The sequence below is a fragment of the Zootoca vivipara genome, chromosome 14 (genome assembly GCF_963506605.1).
Source record: "Zootoca vivipara chromosome 14, rZooViv1.1, whole genome shotgun sequence".
In the NCBI taxonomy this organism is placed as follows: domain Eukaryota; kingdom Metazoa; phylum Chordata; class Lepidosauria; order Squamata; family Lacertidae; genus Zootoca; species Zootoca vivipara.
The window spans coordinates 36,481,020-36,501,318 of record NC_083289.1 but is presented as its reverse complement, the minus strand read 5'-3'; the positions used below and the strand labels follow the sequence as shown (position 1 = coordinate 36,501,318).

The following is a 20,299-nucleotide window of genomic DNA, read 5'->3' as shown; positions in this document are numbered from 1 at the left end:
CTTCATCACCAAGATCCTTCACATTGTTGAAGGGAAACTCCCCACTGGGGTGGAAATTATATACTGAACAGATGAAATACTCTTTCATCTGAGTAGGCTGAAGCAAATAGTAAGGTTGCCATAACTTCCGTATGCTGATGACAATGCAGTGTTGCACACTCAGAGGATGACCTCCAAACCATCCTAAATATCTTCGCAGAAGCTTAAGTTAAGCTTGGCCTATCACACAAAATAAAAAAACCCAAAGTACTGCACCAACAAGCATAAAACCCCTCTGCAGCGACACAAATCCAACTTAATGGTGTAACACTCTAAAATGTTGACCACTTTTCCTGACTGGGAAGTTATTTTTCCATAAATCCAGCATCGCCTGAGTTCTGCGAGCACAGCCTTCTCCCAATTGAAGTGCAGAGTGCTTGAGGTCTGGGACATTAAGAGGGATACCAAAATGCTCATTTACAAAGCCATTTTACTATTAACTTTATGCTTGCAAAACATGGACCACTTATAAACGCCATCTCCAACTCCCTGAAAGATTCCATCAACAGTGTCTCCATACAATTTGACACATCACTTGGGAAGACAGGCGAACTAATGTCAGTGAACTGGAAGAAACAAAGATCACCAGTGTCGAAGCAATGATTCTTCAACATCAACTTCATTGGACAGGTGATATTGTTTATCGTCTAGAGTAGAGCAACTACTCTATTTCCAACTTAAGAATGGAAAGTTAAATACTGGTGGACAACAAAAGAGGTTTAAAGATGCACTCAGGGCAAATCTTTAAAAATGTAGTATAAGCACTGATAACTGGGAAACATTGGCCTGTGAGCATTCCAATTGGAGAAAGCCTTTACCAAAGGTGTTGTGGACTTTGAAGAAGCACGAACTCAGGGCGAAAAGGAGAAATGAGTTAAGAGGAAGGCACGTTTGGCCAACTCCCACCTGGAAACCTACCGTATGTCCCCACTGTGGAAGAACGTGTGGATCCAGAATTGGTCTCCACAGGCTTCCGGTTCCACTCTGCCTTAATGGAGGCAGCTCCCACAACAGCAGGAGATCATTGGCAAAGGAAAAACAAGGATGATTGAGGGTAATTATCCTTGCAAGTCTCCCCCCCCCCCCTGGACAGGAGGGAACGTGCTTCACTTGCAGTTCGTCTTGGTACCTGGCTCTTGCTCCGGCATGGAATGCAGAGGGCAGGGAGGCACTGAGTGCAAAAGCACTTTGCCTGCCGAAAACCTTCTTACGCCGCCATTAAGAGGCAGAGGTTCTCCTGTTAGAGTTTAATTTGGACTAAAGTACAGGTGTGTGCTAGAAGAGATGAGATCACAAACTGCTGAACAGAACCAGCTGCAAGTTCGTTAAGGTTTGAACTTGAGAGAAGACTTCATTCAGTGAGAAAGACGGTGGGGGGGGGGAAGCCTACAGTTTCTTTATATAAAGTTTTCTTCTCTACATTTATGATTCATCAACCCTCCTTTGAACGTTAGTTCAAATTATATTTGTACAAGCAAGACCGGAAGAAACTGGATTATAGATATGGAATATAACATTAAACGGAGCTGTGTGTGTAAAAAAAAAGGAGGGAGGCTCTATTTTGCAAAAGGTTTATAATGGAAACTTAGAACTGACTCTTCCCTGTCCTTTATTATTTACGGAGTGAACTAAATAACGCTAAAAGGACTTGGAATTTAATTGGAAGTATAATTGCTCCTTTATCTTCAGTTGGACGGAAGGATGAAAGGAGTCTGTGAACTTGCCAAGGAACTGATAAGGTTCATTACTGAGTCATCTGCAATTTGACAGATCACTCTTCTTCCCAGGCTGAGAGGAAAAATGGTGAAAACAGGTTATTTATTGGGACAAAAGTGACTTTTGCAGCCGTTGTTAAAGTTGCAAAACAACGAAGCACGGGGCAGAGTGAGGGAGAAATTTCTGGAACAACAATGGGATATCAGCTTCTCCCAAGGAATGATGGATAACAGCAACAATTGGGAAAAGATAGACATAACATTTTACTAGGACAGGAAGAAACATCATGGACAGAATAATTGCCACACACAGGAAGAACAAGGGTATAGTTTGAGTTCCTCACTTGTAGTTTTAGAAATCATTTAATATGTCAACACAGACAGAAGTTATTAATATTGTAGTTGCTGTATAAGGGCTTATTATCATAACCGTAATGTAATTGAAATTAGTAAGATTTTGGAACGCAGAAATAAAGAAAATAATCAAACCACCAATTCTAGCAGTGGGGGAGGGCACCTTATCTAAATTATATAATTCGGTATTTGAACGATTGGTATTAGTAATTGTACTATAAATTGGTATTGTTATAATGAGTTTATTTTTGGATTGTAATTGAAAAGTAATTATTATCAGAATTGGCTTCCAAAGTCACTTACAGACTCACTGTTAAGACCGTTTTCATGGAAGACAATCTTACTCAGCTATGAGTGATCGCCATAGAAGAAAGATTTATGGGACTGCTTCTCCCTATAAGTACCAGGCTCCCATATAATTAAAATCAGCATTTAGTCCCTTGTTTCAGGTCCCATCATTAGATGAGCTATTTCAATGGCAGCCTTGGGGCTGTTAAATGACTTCCCAGAGATCTGCCAGAACACCTTTCCGATAGCTTCCAAAAGGGTCTCAAGAGTTTTCTATTAGGGAAGGTCACTGGGGTCTAGTTTGGGATGTTTACATTTATTTGTAATCTTATTTTCACTAGCAGATGTTGTGATTGTTAAAGTATTAAAGTAGTCGTATCCTATAATTACAAACAAAAAACCCCTGCTCAGAGCATTTTAGATACTGAAAAGGTGCATTTCCAGTAACAGGGGTAGACTTGTGAGCTTGTCTGACAAAGCCCCTACAACAAGACACCAGGAGTCATGAAAACAGACTATTAGAATTAGTTCCTTTTAATTAATCATTTAGGTAGACACAAATAAATCAGTACCGTAAGTGCATTTTTTAAATAAATGCAAGTATTTTTAAAATACTTTTTAAAATCAGCAGATTGCTGTTCAAATACCAGACATAATCAGACCAGAAGGTGCACTGTTCCAGGACCCTGGAGGCAGATCTGGGATTGAATTTGGGACTTGCAGATGGCAGAGAATAAGCCAAGAGGCTCATCCACAACAGCCTCTAGAGAAAAGCGCTAATGCACTAGGATTCTTGCCTCACAATAAATCCTGTCATCCCAGGGACATTAACAGCAGCTTTACTTTCATATAATGGTTTGTTTTGTATTGTAAAAAGAGGAGGAAGCAATAGCTGATGGACCACAGCTTCACTTCATAAGAAGATATAGTTTGGCCATAACTAGAGCTCATTTAAATATCGAAGACCATACAATACAACATTGGTAGATGTGAATGCTCAGGATGTCAGCAATCTGTAGACTTGCATTAGGAGAAGTAACAGAATATTTGCTGAAGATTCCTCTAAGCAAGTTGATGTTTCTTTGACCCATTTTAGGTATTTTAGAGACCACAGCACTGTATTTGTTGTGGGCCATATATCTGAATACACAAAGTTATGAACAACACATCGGCACAAGTAGTTATAAGCTACAGTACTGTACTTTAAGTTCCTTAAATATATTCTTACAAAACAGCCGCATAAGTCAATGCATATATTACATGGCAGCAAACTTACATTTGCCACTGACTGCAAGCTTCAGCTTAACAGGCAGCTGCAGGGAATCCCTGTTTCCCAAGAAGCATACATATGTGTTAACACAAATTTAACATATGTGCCTTCCCTTAGACACAGTCTGGACTTTAGGCAGCAGCATGAGTATTTCAAAAAAGTACCTTTTCAGTCTACCATAACATAAGCCAGCACGAGTAGATAACAAAAGCAATAAAAATAGATTAAATATTCATTTATTTTAAAGCCACTTAAATGTGAGGAAAGAACAGTAGTAGGCAATTTGTCAACTTTTGTTTTCCTCATCTCTAAAATTTAGTTATATAAACCACCAACATGTAAGACCATACAAACCACCTGACCCAAGTGACGTACAGAAACAGCTGTCAGTATTTCCTTATCACTTGACGCACACACATTCACTCATAAGAAACCTGAAGATACAGCCTAAGGGACGTTTCAGTTATCACTATATATATGGAATGCCCACAGACAGCCACCTTGCAGTTACTGAAATGAAAAAAAGGCAAATGGCTGGAGGGAGAAAACATGTTTTATCTCAGAATATGTTTCATTAGTACCAATGTACCCTGCCCACTGAGAGTGTTTACTTTATGAAGGGCAGCTTATAAATCATTTAAATAAATAAGCAAACAACAATTGCATTGCGATCCACAAGCTGGATAGTATATGGCTATGAACCAGGAGGCGGGCAAGAGTGGAGAAAAAGCAGATCAAGTGCAAGAGTATGTTGACTACTAGCTCTACAAATCTCACAGTATAAAGTGTAAATAACACAGGCTAATAGATAGGTGTTTAAGTGGATCTACCCATGCAGAAGAATTAGATTGGAATGAAGTATAGAATGGATTACTATTTCAGACTACAGATAGGGGAATAAACATTTTTGAATGATACTCACATAAAGCACTCCATGCAAATACATTCTAGCCCAACCCTTTGCCTGCTAGGTCACCTTTTCTACTCTCATCAACTTTCTTGACAGGGCCGTCCTCAAGCATGTCGGGCGCCCTGGTGTGGCGATCGCTCCAGCGCCCCTGCCCCGCTCTGTTTCTTGCTGTGGCTTGTGGGTGGGCGCAGGGCACAGGGCGCAGCATGGTTTCCGTGCGGTGCCCCGTGCCACCCTGCCTACCCCTGCCTACCCTGTTTCTTGAACTGTTGTATTGCATCAACTCTTGCATAGATAATTGTGTTATGCGCGCCACTTTGAGCTTCTTAAAGTGAAAGGTGGAGCATATAACTAATTTACACTCACATCAGAGTCACATGCCACATGTCATGCTGGTACAATATGGGAACAGCTCGCTAGATCAGACCAGAGGCTCATATGATACAGTGATAACCACCATCACACACACAAACACTCAAAATACACCAAGTCATTATCATTATTTGTCCTGGTATTTATTGGCTGAAGTATATTTAGTGCTTTGGATCTATACATAAAGAATTTGAGAACTAAGTTACTCAACTTTGCAACTATGATCCTATTATTAGTTGTGTACCGATAAGGTGGCCAGTCTGGTGTTAGATATAAGGTGCCTTGTCTTTGTTTGATAATTTCATCTAGTTTTAAATAGAAGTGTTTCTAGTGACTCGGGTACAGTGCTAGCAATGATTTTCGTGTTTATCCACCAACAAATTCTACAAGAGGTAATACAAGCTCATGCCATGTTCATTTTTGTGTTTATTTTTTCCCCTTATACCTGCTGATGGAAAAGGTAGAACCAGAGCCAAGAGGATGCCAGAATGGTTACCAAGTAGAGGCAAGGAAGCTATGAGAGACAAGAAAATGAGGAGAGCAAAAAGGGAGAGAAATTTTGGCAAAAGAAATGCATGCAAATGCAATCCGGGGTGCAAAAAAAGAAAGAGAGGATTGCCATGAACGGATTCTTTGCCTTTACAGCATAAGATGTAGGGCAGATCCCAGTGCCAGAATTAAATTTATCAGGGAGCAATTCTGAGGAACTGAGGAAAATAGGATTGCCAAGGTTTTTTTAAAAAATAACTTTTACTGTATTAAAGATTTTCCTCATTTATAAAAGCATATGTATTGTCTCTTTCTACAGATCAGTTACATTTGTTTTGAGACATTGGTGTTATATGCAGTATAGGGTTGGGAAGAAAAGGGGGGCAGGAGAGAGGGGGGTAAAGCTTATGTTCTTTTACTAAGTGTTTGTGTGGGGGTTTTGTGTCAGTGTCACTTGGGTAGGTTCTCTTTCTATTCGCTTGTTATGTAGGCCACGCAAATAAATAAAGTTTTACTTTACTTCGCTTGTTATGTTTCCTTGGTGGTGAGAGAGGTTGGAGTGGCCTGGGTGTTGTTGATTGTCTTTGGTTAGCTACAGTAAGATTTGTTTGTGCATTGTGGGGGGGAGTTGTTGGGTTAAGTTAGCCATATTGAATCATATGCTGTTGGCAGGTTTGTGTTGTTAAGCACTGCCAAGAGTTGAAATTGTACGCCTTACTGACAAATTAAGAATTGACAAATAACCGGATCTGAATGGCATCCACCTGAAAGTTATTGAATAACTTGAATCTGAATTGTAACTTTTCCCCAAGATTAGCTTCTACACTTGGATAATTTCAAGAGTAATCCTCAAATACATGAAAAACAATCGTATATCAATGGTTACTAGCACTGTGTTTACCTCTGCTATCAGAGGCAGTATCTGAATACCTGCTGCTGGAAAACACGTGGGGAGAATGCTGTTGCACTTGTGTATGCTTGCAGGCTTTCCACAAGCACCTGTTTGAACAAGATGTTTGACTAGATATGCCTTCTGGTGTGATCCAGCACGGCTTGTTAGGTTGTTTAGGACAGCCTCAAACCAATTGTGGAATAGTTTCGTGATCAGGTAGATAGGAAGGGATTCTGCTACTCTTCCTTCTTTCAACATCACTCATATTATGTTCACAATCCTTGGTCTACAAGGACAGCAGTCATAGTCCCACACTAAATTCATTCAGGAGGCAGTTTACAATCTATTTGTTCTGGCAGGCCTTAGGTACATAGTAGGAGTGACACCATTTCTATAATGTTGTGCTTGTTGTTGTTATGCTGTATTTTGTATGGTGGTTTCATTTTTGTTTTTGATGCTGTTTATTTTCATCATTAAACCTCCTTATTCTTACAGAAGGGTGAGTTATAAAGAAGTAAAGTAAGGGAGCCAGATAAAGTAGATGCATAATTAAAAGATCCATCTTATGACTGGAAGGCATATTCATGAATTTGAGTAATGAATTTGACCCAGGTGGTGCTGTGGGTTAAACCACTGAGCCTAGGGCTTGCTGATCAGAAGGTCAGCGGTTCGAATCCCTGCGACGGGGTGAGCTCCCGTTGCTTGGTCCCAGCTCCTGCCAACCTAGTAGTTCGAAAGCACGTCAAAATGCAAGTAGATAAATAGGAACTGCTACAGCGGGAAGGTAAACGGCGTTTCTGTGTGCTGCTCTGGTTCGCCAGAAGCGGTTTTGTCATGCTGGCCACATGACCTGGAAGCTATACGCCGGCTCCCTCGGCCAATAATGCGAGATGAGCGCGCAACCCCAGAGTCGGTCACGACTGGACCTAATGGTCAGGGGCCCCTTTACCTTTACCTATAAATTATACTCTAGTACTATTACTTATATATTGGATTTGTTTTATTATATAGACAGGGTTGGAGTATGAAAGCTATCATTTACATTTAATAAACTATGCATTGATTCCACAAAGGCTTACTGAAGGTACCAACCCTTATCTAGATATATACTTCTCTGCACTCTGCCACTAATATACAGAGACAATGATAAGAAGTTTGAAGCATTAGATCATTATTACAATAGAAAACTTTGACATATTACTCTGAAACCATACTTCAGACAACAACTATTTGGAAAACATTCTCCTACATAATGATTGTATTCTACAAGGAAATGAATACAGCAACATATGGGCTGTAAAAGGATGTTTGTTCCCTACGGTACTTGAAACAGGATTTGCTTGGAACAACAGGAAGTGGCATCCTCTGCTGCTACAGGGACTCTGAAATGCATAGACCTGCCACTTTAATAGAGAGGTGTTTAAGGATGCTTCAAAGTTTCTAATAACACTCAAGGATGGTTTAGTAATTTTGCTTGTAGTTGGCTCACTCATCAAAAGAGAACACCCACCAGCTAGCTTGTCAGATACTCTCAAATATTATTTTAAAGTATCTAAATATGGGGAACCTTTTTCAGCCCAAGAGTCGCACTACCTTCTGGGAAATGTTCCATGGGTCACATGCCAGTACCGGGCAGGGTCAGAAGCAAGCGTGCCCAGGGCAAGAAATGCAAGCTTTACTTTTGTAATGTAGGCTACATACACTGAAACATCTCTCTGTACTCCATCCTGGCAAGCAACAGCCATCCTCCGATTTCAAGGACACATTCCAGCCAGGTAAAAACACCAGGTGCGAAGCAGTTGTCTTCTGGAAGGCCTGTTCCAGAAGCTTTACAGAGCACTGTGTCAGACAAGGAATCCCCTCCTCTCCACAACTGATTGAACAGACTACAGGCCGTTATGACTTGTAATGGTATATTGGATGTTATGGCTTCATGCCTTCTCCTGAACCCTGTGTTTCTGTTCAGAGATGTCTGCAGTTATAACCCATGGCCAAGTAGGTAGCTGGGTACAGTGGTACCTCAGTTTAAGAACAGCCCTGTTTACGAAATATTCGGTTTATGAACTCTGCATAACCAGAAGTAGTGTCCCGGTTTGCAAACTTTACCTCGGTGTACGAAAAGAAGCCAAACGGTGGAAGGGCACAGGCAACAGGAGGCATCATTAGGGAAAGCATGCCTCAGTTTAAGAATGGTTTCGGTTTAAGAATGGACTTCCAGAACGGATTAAGTTTGTAAACCGAGGTACCACTGTACTTTTATGTGTTCCAAAATCATGGTTGATTAGGACTAGAGCGGGGTCTTTTTGAGTGTGCATAGCCAGACTTTGGAATTTCCTGCCTAGAGAGACCTGCCCCACCCCTTCTGCCAGAGTGTGAAGGCCATCAATTGCTAGCAATTTTAGTTTAAAAAATACCAATCCACAAAATTTAAATGTTTCAGTGTTTAACTGCATACAAACACCTCTCTCTCTCTCTGTGTGTGTGTGTAATTTCTTTTTATTTGTTTGTTGCCATGAATTTTGAAGGAAGGATTATTTAAAAGCTGATAAATATTGACGTTTATGGCACAGCAGCATCTTGGCCATACTGTGCTGCATACTAGACTTGTTACAAAAGCAAGAGAGTTCTTTCAGCAATAATGTGTTCCCAATAATTCAGACACTCTTAAGAGGCTGGCCAGCCAACACAGCTCAGAAACTTGAGTAAGTCTTGAAGATCAACACTGTCATCCAGAATTGAGTATGGAACTGGGTATGAAGAAAAGTCTGTTGTGCCCTTCAAACTATAAGGCATTACAGCAAGATGTGTTGTAACACTGAGAGAAACACTACAAACTATGTGCATGGGTGGGCACTCCTGCCTCAACAGATGCTAATGAATAGTGACTCTACAGTATATCCAATCCTTAACAGAACCACAAAAGCTTCCTTCCTTCAGTTCCTAAGCAATGAATATGACCATAGTTGGAGTACTAGTTCAGCTGAAACAGATTATTGGTGTTTCATTTTCAAAGATTTTGACACTGGTATACATTACCAGTGGGACCCAGGTGGCGCTGTGGTTAAACCACTGAGCCTAGGGCTTGCTGATCAGAAGGTCGGCGGTTCGAATCCCTGTGACGGGGTGAGCTCCCGTTGCTTGGTCCCAGCTCCTGCCAACCTAGCAGTTCGAAAGCATGTCAAAATGCAAGTAGATAAATAGGAACCGCTACAGCGGGAAGGTAAACGGCGTTTCCATGTGCTGCTCTGGTTTGCCAGAAGTGGCTTTGTCATGCTGGCCACATGACCTGGAAGCTATACGCTGGCTCCCTCGGCCAATAATGCGAGATGAGCGCGCAACCCCAGAGTCGGTCACGACTGGACCTAATGGTCAGGGGTCCCTTTACCTTTACCTTTATACATTACCAGTAGGAAAAGATAAACAATACAGCTTAATTAGGATGGCAAAAGCTATACAGTGGGACCTTGGTTTTCGAGAATTTCGGAAGCCAAATGATTCAGAACCTGAACACCGAAAACCCGGAAGTGAATGCTTCTGTTTTCAAACATGCCTTGGAAGTCAAACAGCTTCAAGGAGTGTTTCTCCATTCTCTCAATGGAATTTGCCGACCGCCCATTACACCTCAGTTGTCAAATGTTTCAGAAGTTGAATGAACAGTCTTCTAGAACGGATTACATTCAACAACTGAGGTACCACTGTATAGGAAGGGGGAGGGGGGAGGCGTGTGGAAAGTGAGAAACATTTATTTGTGTGCGTGTGTGTATACACATTGAGATATACAACTTTGGTTTTATGCAGAGTAAGCTTGGTTGTGTAAGAGCCTGCCACTAACTCAATTGTTTACATAATTTACATAATTAGCTGTTCTGAGACAGATTCATGTGAATTCAGGGGTAGCTATGACAATAGAGGCATAAGTCACATGAAGGAGTAAACATACCTACCTACCCCACCCTCTGCCATTCATCCTGGAAGGTATAATCCAAAGTAACAATCAAATTGAACAACAACAGGATATTTATTATCTTTGATTAGTGAAGTTCATGGTCGCATAGAGAAACAGTGATTTGAGTCTGACCCAGAAGAGTGAAGAGGTTTTGTTGCTAAAGAACTAGTTGATTGCATATATGAAGTAACTTGATAGATCACCAACTTCACACCAAAAGGAATGTCAATGAAGAGGCACCAATCTATTTCAAGTACTTTAATTACCTAGCAAACCCTATAGACCCCAATGAATTTGCCGCAGAAGTTTCTTTGCAGCACAAGGGGAGGAATCTCAATGTCTTTCCACCCCTACACCAAACAGGTGTACCCTATTCAAGACGGCTATAGTGATGAACTTCCCTATCTCATTCCCTGGACACATGTAGTAAGCTAGCTGGGCCAAATATTCTTTAGCTACCTGCTCCAGCAGTAGAGTACACCATTAGAGTACATAGGGGACACCTCAAAACTTCCAGTTAAGTGACTCAAGTTCTTTTAGTGTGTCCGTGATAGTGAGCTTCTTCACAGTACAGTGGTACCTCGACTTACAAACGACTAGACAACCGAATTTTTTGACTTACAAATGGGGGTAATGGTCACGCCCTTACGAATGTCTTGACATCCGGAAAAAACCATGGCGGTTTTAGATAGGGATTTTTCGACTTACGAATGTTTAGATAGGGTTGCTTCGACTTACGAATTTTTCCGTTTCCAATGCATTCCTATGGGAAATCGTGTTTCCAATGGCGTTTTTCGACTTACGATGGTGCCTTCGGAACGGATTAAATTCGTAAGTTGAGGCACCACTGTACATGACAGCAAGAAAAAGAGAGGTTAAAAACAGCCCCATCTGGGCTGCCTTCTTACATAATGTTCCCTGAGGCTGCTGGATCCCTGTTCAGCAACTGTATGCTTCATAGGAGTTCACATGGGGATCATGGCTGCTTGGGGTAATGAACGCAATTTACAGCTTGTTGTGTACATTTTATATTCTAGGCAATTGGGACAAAGACCATTTAATTCTTCCCTTCCTAACAGCTACATGCATGGGTGCTCAGCAGCTCTCAGCTGCATGACAAAGATGTGAAGATGGAGAGGGGAAATGGGAAAGAGGTGGGCAGAGTTTTTTTTTCAGGCCTTAACATTTGTATTTGAGGAAGCTAACAGCACTTTGCTCAGATATCTTCCTTGTAGCATGTGGCTGGGGCAAGTGGTTTTACTGCTCACCCACCATTCTTTGACAGTGAACAGCAAAGGAGTACAATTTCTGTGGGGAGAACATGTACAGGGTTTACCTTTGAACCTCAAACAGAGGCTGCAAAGGACAATACACACCAGTGTACTCTGGTATCTATGTAGCTTTCTGAAAAGAGTTTTACACTGCCTGCAAAAACCTCTTTCAAGCAGAATTTCACGCTTATCACTAGAAAGAAAAGTGCCATTAAAAAAAGACATGTAGGAAAGCTGGATTATAGAAGTCTGAAGCTGACTGTAGATATCCACAATCTTGAACACAAGAGATATTGAAAGTGCAGTCCTACAAAAAACCTGTCACATTACAACAATGCATTTAATTTTCTCTAATTGACAAGATATGCCTATTATTCCTTTATTGGTTGCCCTCTTCAAGGATAAGTTTTATTTTAATTTCAACACAATTTTGTAGTCAGCTAAAGTAATAACATACAAGAAAATTTTGGAAGTCTCTAGTTTCAATAATCCAGGTTCTGATATGTTTTATGCAGAAAAGCACAACAAACCAATGCTGTACTAGTAAAAGAGGTAAGAACACTCTTATTTAATCCATTAACCCTGGGGCAGTGGGCATAATTGTAACCATTCCATTTCCCTATTTCCCAAGACATATAATATCTTCTGGATCAGTGTAAATATTTTTAGATTTCCAAGGAATTACTGTGGGGGCTTGTCTCCTCCTTAGGTCAAAGATGTTCATGCATTGTCAGATTATTTTGGAATTCACAAGTTGACAGCAGATAAAAGCTTATTATAGTCAAGGCCACAGAATCCACAAATCAGACCACTTGAACTCCTCTGGAATAGTTTATCTACATTTACTCAGGAATACATTAATTTACATGTACCGATATAGGAAGAACAGTATCACAATTTATGTAATCATACTTTAACCATTCTGATTTGGGATATGCCACAGCTCAGTTGTAGAGCACATGCTTTGTATGCAGTAGGTCACAGTTCAATCCCTGCTATCTCCAGGTAGGGCTGGGGAAGACCCTCGTATGAAATCACAGAGAGTAGCTGCCAGTCAGTGTAGACAATGGTGGGCTAGATTCTCCAATGGCCTAACAGGAAAAAGCAGTGCCTGGCATGCTCTGGTCCATGGGGTCACGAAGAGTCGGACATGACTAAACGACTAAACAACAACAAATGTTCCTAGAACAGCAGCTAACACTGATTATGAGGAAGTGAAGCATTTTGAAGCCTGCAAATGTAAAAGCATAATACATGGTCTTTGACTCCATATCTATATAATTCTTGTAACTGTATGTATGTACCACCAAACATCTTTTTTATAAAAAAGCACTGTATGTATGATTGCATTTGTTTTAAACTGAACCCACTCTGGGAGACTGGTGAAGAATAGCTAAGAAACTGAATTATTATTATTATTAATAATAATAATAATAAAGAACCCAGCTCTGTGTTTCCATGCAGCTGCACTGCCATTTGTGGCTGTTGTCAATCAACAGAGAGAATAGGAAGGTGGTTTTATAGCACTCATTCCTTCACCATGCACACTGAATAGAGACAACAGGACATAGCATCAGGTGTATGATGAGGACAAGCACCTAAGTAGCTGGATAACAAATAGAGTTCAAACATGAAGGTTCATGATACATCATGTTGCTCCTTCTCACAACCCAACTACTTGCAATTGAAAGACACATTTGCAATGGTTCACCAGAATAGTTTTGCACACATCAACTGGAAGACCTTCATTACTGAGGAGCTGGCTATTAATGGAATGAGATTTACATATGAAGCATTCAGTCTATGCCCTTTAGACATCTGATCCAAATAGGAGATAATACTTACACACTGCAGGGAGGGAGGGGGAGGAGAAGGGGGAGGTCGGAGGGATCAAGTTTTGTATTCCTCTGCAACAACTTTCTAGACCTTCATGAAATGTCAAAACTAATGTAGATGCTCTAGTGCCAAGTGATGCAATTCAAGTGTTGCAATATTTCTTCTCCAAATTACAGCAACACTTGCAAAAGAGCAACAGCTTTTCCAAAACTGATGGTATCAACATTATGATGAGCAATTTCATGTAGCAGGCCTCAGCTGATTCTTAAGCAACGGCCTCTAGAATTGGTTCGGGTCTGGGTGATTTAATGTTGTAAATAAAATTGCATTAAAGGTGATGAATGGACAGCACGACAGAACATCTGTTTAAACAGGATATGTTCAGATATTTCTAGGTTTTGGACAAGAGCCTTGGTATGCTTAAATTTTGTACTTCGGGTGCAGCATTATTGCTGCCAGTTCAAAAACCTAGCAGCAATGACCACAGATAAAGGCTAACTGCAAAGTAAATAGCAGCTATGAACATAAGAAGCGCCCTGCTGGATCAAACCAAAGCCCTGTCCAGTGCAGCATCCCGTTTCCCACAGTAATTGAGCACATGCCTATCAAAAACTCATGAGTAAGACACAAGGATAAAAAGCTCTCTCCTGCTGCTTTTCCCAGTGGCTGGTAAGAGCTAGGGAACCTCTGACCCTGGAGGTAGCATATAGTCATCATGACTAGCATTATCCTCCATTAATTTGTATAATCTTTTTTAAAAGCTTTCTAAGTTGGTGGTTATCACATCTGAAAGAACTTAAGTATCCTGATACCAGAGCCAAAATGTGTTTCAATATCAAGAGAGGATAAGAAAGGAGCAAGTATGAAAGGTTGTACTGACACCTTTTATTTCGGAAGCCTGCAAAAAATGATTTTGTTCTGAAAGGCTTTTGACCTTCCAGAATGTTAAGACTGCTGCTGTTCCATTTCAGATCATTAAGTTCTTGCCTAGACTGCTGCAATTAGTGTTTTTTTTAAGTTGATTGTTTCTGATTTTGTAAGATCTACATAAAATGCTATTCTGAAGTGTCACTAGAGGTTTTTACTTAAATGTGATCCATATTTGAGAAATAACATGTCATTTATGCCCCCTAAATAAGTTTTTTGTCAGTGGCATCAAGTATTTTGTTCATCCCCCAGCTGACTTCTGAACACAGCTCTACATAGTCATGCAACCAGTTCTACCTACAGCAGCTAAAGCAGCCACTGGAACAGTACATTTTTGTGGCCAGCAAGGACTCTGAGCAGCTGGAAGTCAAACTGTCACCAGATTAAAACGGTCACCAGATGACAGTAGGCTGGCTATTTAAAACCTAGGTCTGTCCTAGTCACGTCTAGTATTTGGAGAATCCTCCCCCCCAGTAAAGCAGGTACATGCATGAGAGGTGGCAACTACTCCTGATGCCTACTTCCAATTTTCTGACCTGTTCTTTACAGCTATTTTTTTCTTCAGCTAAGCTCACAATACTAGAAGTGAGCTTGGCAAGTGGAACACATTGGGGAAAGGGCGGTGAAGAAGAGATTCTAGGACAGGGGTCCCCAGACTACGGCCCGGGGGCCGGATGCGGCCCAATTGGCCTGCCAATCCGGCCCGCGACGCCGCACGCCGCCCGCTCTTACGGCGCGCAGCGCGGTAGCACTCTTCCGGGTCGGGAAAAAAGCGCCGAAAATCCTTTGTGCGCATGCGTATGGGCCTCTCCCGACCCGGAAGAGGTCATTTCTGGTGCACTTCCGGGTCGGGGGAGGCCCATACGCATGCGCACAACAGATTTTCGGCGCTTTCCCCACCCTGGAAGCGCGTCGCCGCGCCAGTAAGCGCCCGTGCGCATGCGCACGGGCGTGCACTCCCCCGCCCACCGGCCCGCACAGGCGCGCGCTCCCCCGCCCTCCGGCCCGCCGCGCGAACGGCGCAGTGGGAACCGGCCCAAACGCCGGTAAGTCTGGGGACCCCTGTTCTAGGAGGTAGCAAGAGCAGAAAGCACAGAATAGCCAGCTTTCTGTATACCCATTTTACTAAAACATGAGACATCCCTACTCCTTGGGGGCAGCCCCATTTAAGCAGGTCTGCTTCCACACTGTATAGTTTGAGCCACACATACACTTGCTTTCAGTGTAGGCGTCATGTGCCAAGTGCTGAAGCCCTGGGAGTATAGCTGGTGCGGATGCTTCCTTTCTGCTGTCAAACCCCCCAGGCAGTCATTCAGAGTTTAAGATGGCTAGAGCTCTGACAGACTGAAAAATTGCTACAGGACAGTCACTGCCAGGCAGAGTTACATTTTAGCTACCATCCAAAGAAGCAGAAGAATATACTGGAATGCTACATATTGTCTCTTAGTTAACTGTTAATGGCTTGTGAGGCTTAATTTTTTTTAGACTTTATGCAAAAGAGTCAGATTTAGATGTGTACTCCTGCTGCTCAAGTCAGAAATGGTATGAATTTTGAGCTAACCAACTTGTTCCATGGCACACACTTTAAAAGGTAACCAGGTTTTAAACTGGATCTCCAACCATTGCCCTACAGAGTAAGGTTTGATTCTCTTTCCCACCACCTGAAGTCTGAATAACACAAAGTGCTGTGTGCTTCTGAGCCACTTTTTTTAACACTGCAGGATTTGCAATTCTAAGTCACCACTTCAAAGTATACCAAAACAGTAATTGAATCATTCCCACAGCACAACACTGGGAGGCAGCTTTGCTAGACGATTTCAGAAACCAAGTCACAACCTTCACATTAATGTGACATTGCACATACCCTAAAATACAACACCACACCAAGATCCAGCAAAGCAAATAACATGAAATATCTGGGCTAGTTAGGTTTTTAAAATTATTATTCTAGCTATTTTATGTGAAGTGTTCTTTTTCAGGTTATGGAGACCAACCTGCATAAACAACAAGACAATACAACATCTTACAAATGAGGAAAACACCCCAATTAAGGCAAGATAATGGCTAGAGTGCTTTTATTAAGATTGCTTACCATTACTGTATGCGTAAGGCGATTCAGATGCTCCATCTTGAAGGCTCTCCAGGATTTCTCCTTTGCCAACATCACTGTCACCAACCAACAAGAACTTGAGCAGATAATCATAGCTCTTCACAGGGCTGCCCTGGGTTCCCATTCTCCCTCTCATTAGTGAAGAGGTAGAATCCACATACTAAACACACAGCCAGACTGAAAGATGCACACGATACCAAATTTTCAGAGGCAATCTTGGGAGAATTAGTGTAATTCTGTCCTTCCACAGGCAGGCACAAAGCAGAGATGAATGATTCTTCTCACAGCAGGCTCTCCATCTTTTGTGAATAATCTTCTGTCAGAATGTGCTGGGTCCTGAAAGGGAAGGTGGGGTGGGGAAAGATGGCCTACTTACTTTGTTTCCATTTCAAACTCCTGAACTATCAGGCAGAAAATGCACAGTTCAAAATTTTCTGAGCTGCCAAACACCAACATAAGTGCAATGGCCGTACTATTTCTCCTCACAGACACCCCATTCGGGGGGTGGGGAGGTGGCCAGCACCTGTACAAAACACCTTATTGGCGAAAGGGGTTGCCTCTGATATGCTGTGCAATGAAACCTACTGGGTATAACAGGCTTCTCTAACCTGGTGACCTCTAGATGTTGTTGGATTACAACTCCCATCATTGCTGACTACTCTCCACATTGGCTGGGGTTGAAGGGAGATGGTGTTTAAAACATCTGAAGCTTACTAAAGCTGGGGGAGACTGGGATACAAGTATAGTCACTTACTGGTAAAGGAAGATATTGAGCCAGGAACAATAAATTGAGTTCCTCTTTCAATATCTAACTGTAATTTCACAGAAACACACAGCTGATCTTAAGCTTCCTACACTTTTTCTCAGTGTCTTTTCTAGTCCATACGCTCACATCTCAAGAATCCTGACAAGATTACACATATTTAGAAAGAAATCAGGTCTGTTAGATTTAGCTTCCCAAATCATTGACGGGCAATTAGAATTCGTAAGACACTCTTGTAATATCCATATTTTCATTCCATTGTCAATTTCCCAACTCCTGTCTCTTGGAAACATAATACTCTTTCCTCCTTTGTAATCCATTCATAGTACCCACTTAAGTTAAAGCAAGATGCTTCCCAAAGAAGTGGATTATAAAGGGGTAAACAGTCTGTATTAATCAGATTACACCAATACACTCTAGTGACCTGTTTTTGTAACATGGTAAACTTGTTAATTGTTCTCAGAGTTTCTGTACAGGCTTGCAAGTTGCAAGATTATATTCCATGTCAGCCACTGGAGAAATGGGAGGTAGTTTAACATTAAATTAACAAGGGTGTGAACTTGTGTGTATCATGCAAGGGAGAGGTCCAAAAAAATGGGGAAGGAGGAAGGCACACACACAAAGGTATAGACAAAAGCACAAAGCCACAGAGATTGGAAAGTGTGCAAAGAAAGGAATGCCGCACCAAAGCTGAAGTCCAAGACACCAGACTACAGAACAGAAGACATATCTGAGTCTACAAGAGACTCAGTGTATCTGAAGTGTATCTGAAGAAGTATGCATGCACACGAAAGCTCATACCAATGACAAACCTAGTTGGTCTCTAAGGTGCTACTGGAAGGAATTTTTCTATTTTGTTTCGACTACAAGAGGAAGTGTGGGGTAATAAAGGATGTGGGACTAAGAGCTGATGGAAGAGGAGATTGTGGCAGCATATTATTCTTTGAACCCCTGTTATTGATCAGGAAAAGGGTGCCTAAAGAACAGGTTTCCCCCTCCCTGCAACATCTTATGTATATTTATGGGCAAGCTGAGAATTCTGTTCTGTGCTGGTACTGGTAGTACTAATCTAGTGGCCAAGTGAAAAATACTGTAACAAGGTTTTGACAAGGGGGCAGGTACATCCAGATAGGGATCTAAAGTAACTGTGCAAGGATGGTAATTATAGAAACTAGATTAAACAGAGCCTGACCAAAGGGTAAACAGAAGCAACAGAAACAAGTGTGGGGAATAGGGGACTTAAAATATTTAATATCTGAATAGTGCTTTCAAGCATGCAAAGTGCTTCATATAGTTTTAATCCTTACAACAATCCCAAAAGGTATGTTAAGTGTTATAAACCTCCATAATGCAGGTGGAGTTTGGGAAGCTAGGAGCCAAGACAGTGCCATGCTGATCAAAGGCCACTTAGCAAGTTTATAACAGAGGCAAGATTCAAACCAACTCATGGCTCAGCCCCTTACAGTGGAATCCTAACTGGTTACTCAGTTCTACTGAATTCAATGGGGCTCTATGGGGGATTAAGAATCACAGCATTGGCCATTATACTACCCCACACCACCTTTCTGGGGTTCCTATATCTTTCTCTCTCCAAGAGCATTCACACACCCATTTCCACTGCTTGACAGCTGTTAACATCAAGCAATGACTTGCACCTCTGAGGCAGCCAACCCAGCTTCTGTAACCACAAGACAGAACTTTCCCTCTCTCCTCCCATTATCTAGTGTATTTCAACTTTTTTTTTAAAGGCAGAAGACTCTTGCAGCAAAGATAAACAGATTTAGTGCTTGTGCACAATCCACTGGGCTTGGTTTGGGGAGGAAGGAAGAAAAGAAGCATTTCATGACTTCCTCACAAGTGACCGTTTGCACTTTCAGCAACCCCTGCAAATAAAATCAAGCTGTAAACGTTCTGCATGCAGGAGAAGTAAAGATAAAGCAGCCTTGTAAAAATTACTAGCCTACTATTTTGTTTTCCCCCCACTCAGGGTTGGTAGAGGAGGGACACAGATCTGGGGACTTACTTCCTATATCACCCCTCTTAGTTTCTATGCTGGGTGCTTTCCCATCTCTTCTCCACCAACTCTGCTCACTTGAGTAGGGCTCCCCAGCACACAATTGCCTATGGCTAGCCCTTAAATACAAGGGCAAGATAAATAATGCTAGAGAAGGAAACAGGGCACCACCATCCCTCCCAGCAGAGGAGGAGGAAGGGGGCACATGCGCCACTTAAGCGTGCCAAGTTCAGAGGTGTGTTGTTCTACTGAAAGAAAGAAACAAGACAACACATGGGGAGGTAGCGCACGTATGAGTGTGCACGTGTGGATCCCCCTCGACGCGTGTCAAGTTGTTGTTGGGTTTTTTTAAGGAAGAAAGAATACGTGTGCGTGAGTGAGAGAGGTTATGAAGAAGAGAACCACTATGGTAAACAAGCACTTTTGGAGACCATTACGAAGGAAGCAGGCCTCAAAAATCTGAGCCGGGCGGGGGGGGGTGTTCAATGCGGTGGAGGGGCTGGGCTCCAGGAAGGACATGGCAGTCCTTCGAGGTGTGGTTATGCCGGGGAGCGGGAACAAAACATAACTCCCCGCTCGAAATAGGGGCGTCGTCGTCCTTCTGAGGTAAAATTCTGAGGCGGGAGGAAGCGAACGAAAGAGGCCCAGGACGGCCGCCTTCGCCGCTCCGGACACTCACCTTCTTCCTTCGGTTGTTCCGCCGCTGAAGGGACTCGCCTCAGGTTGCGTCTCCAACGACGAACGTCGTCACCGCCGCCACCGCCGCTGCTGTTTCCACCTCCTTTCAAGCTCGGGACAAGAAGACAAGCGCCACAGGCCTGCCCCTCACGGTCCGCCCGCCCAGCGACACTGCCGGCACACCATAGGCTCTCCCGTACGTCAGTCCACCTTCTTCCCTATTATATAGGCTTACTTCTTCCCACCCCGTCATGTTGGCGCGGCCTATCATGAGGGGGCATCCGAAAAAGCCTCCTCTCACTTTGCCTTCGAGACCTTTAACGGGAGGAGGAAAAAACCCACAAACGACTACACGTCCCGGCACGCAACGCGCCGGCTCTGTTCCCTGACGGCAGCGCCCGAGTTGGCGCAAAGCGCACTGGGAG

The 20,299-nt window shown here is 42.4% G+C and overlaps 1 protein-coding gene across 1 annotated transcript in view; it reads right to left on the bottom strand.

The window, feature by feature from the left end:
• RAB40C (RAB40C, member RAS oncogene family) overlaps positions 1-20,032 on the bottom strand; it is a 40,042-nt gene extending 20,010 nt beyond the window's left edge. The window contains exons 1-2 of the mRNA XM_035131255.2: positions 19,876-20,032; positions 16,402-16,755 (exon numbers count right to left, since the gene is read on the bottom strand). Of these exons, the coding sequence (XP_034987146.1) occupies positions 16,402-16,555 (154 nt within the window). The 5' untranslated portion in view covers positions 16,556-16,755; positions 19,876-20,032. The remainder of the gene's footprint in view (positions 1-16,401; positions 16,756-19,875) is intronic.
• Between the last annotated feature and the right edge of the window lie 267 nt (positions 20,033-20,299).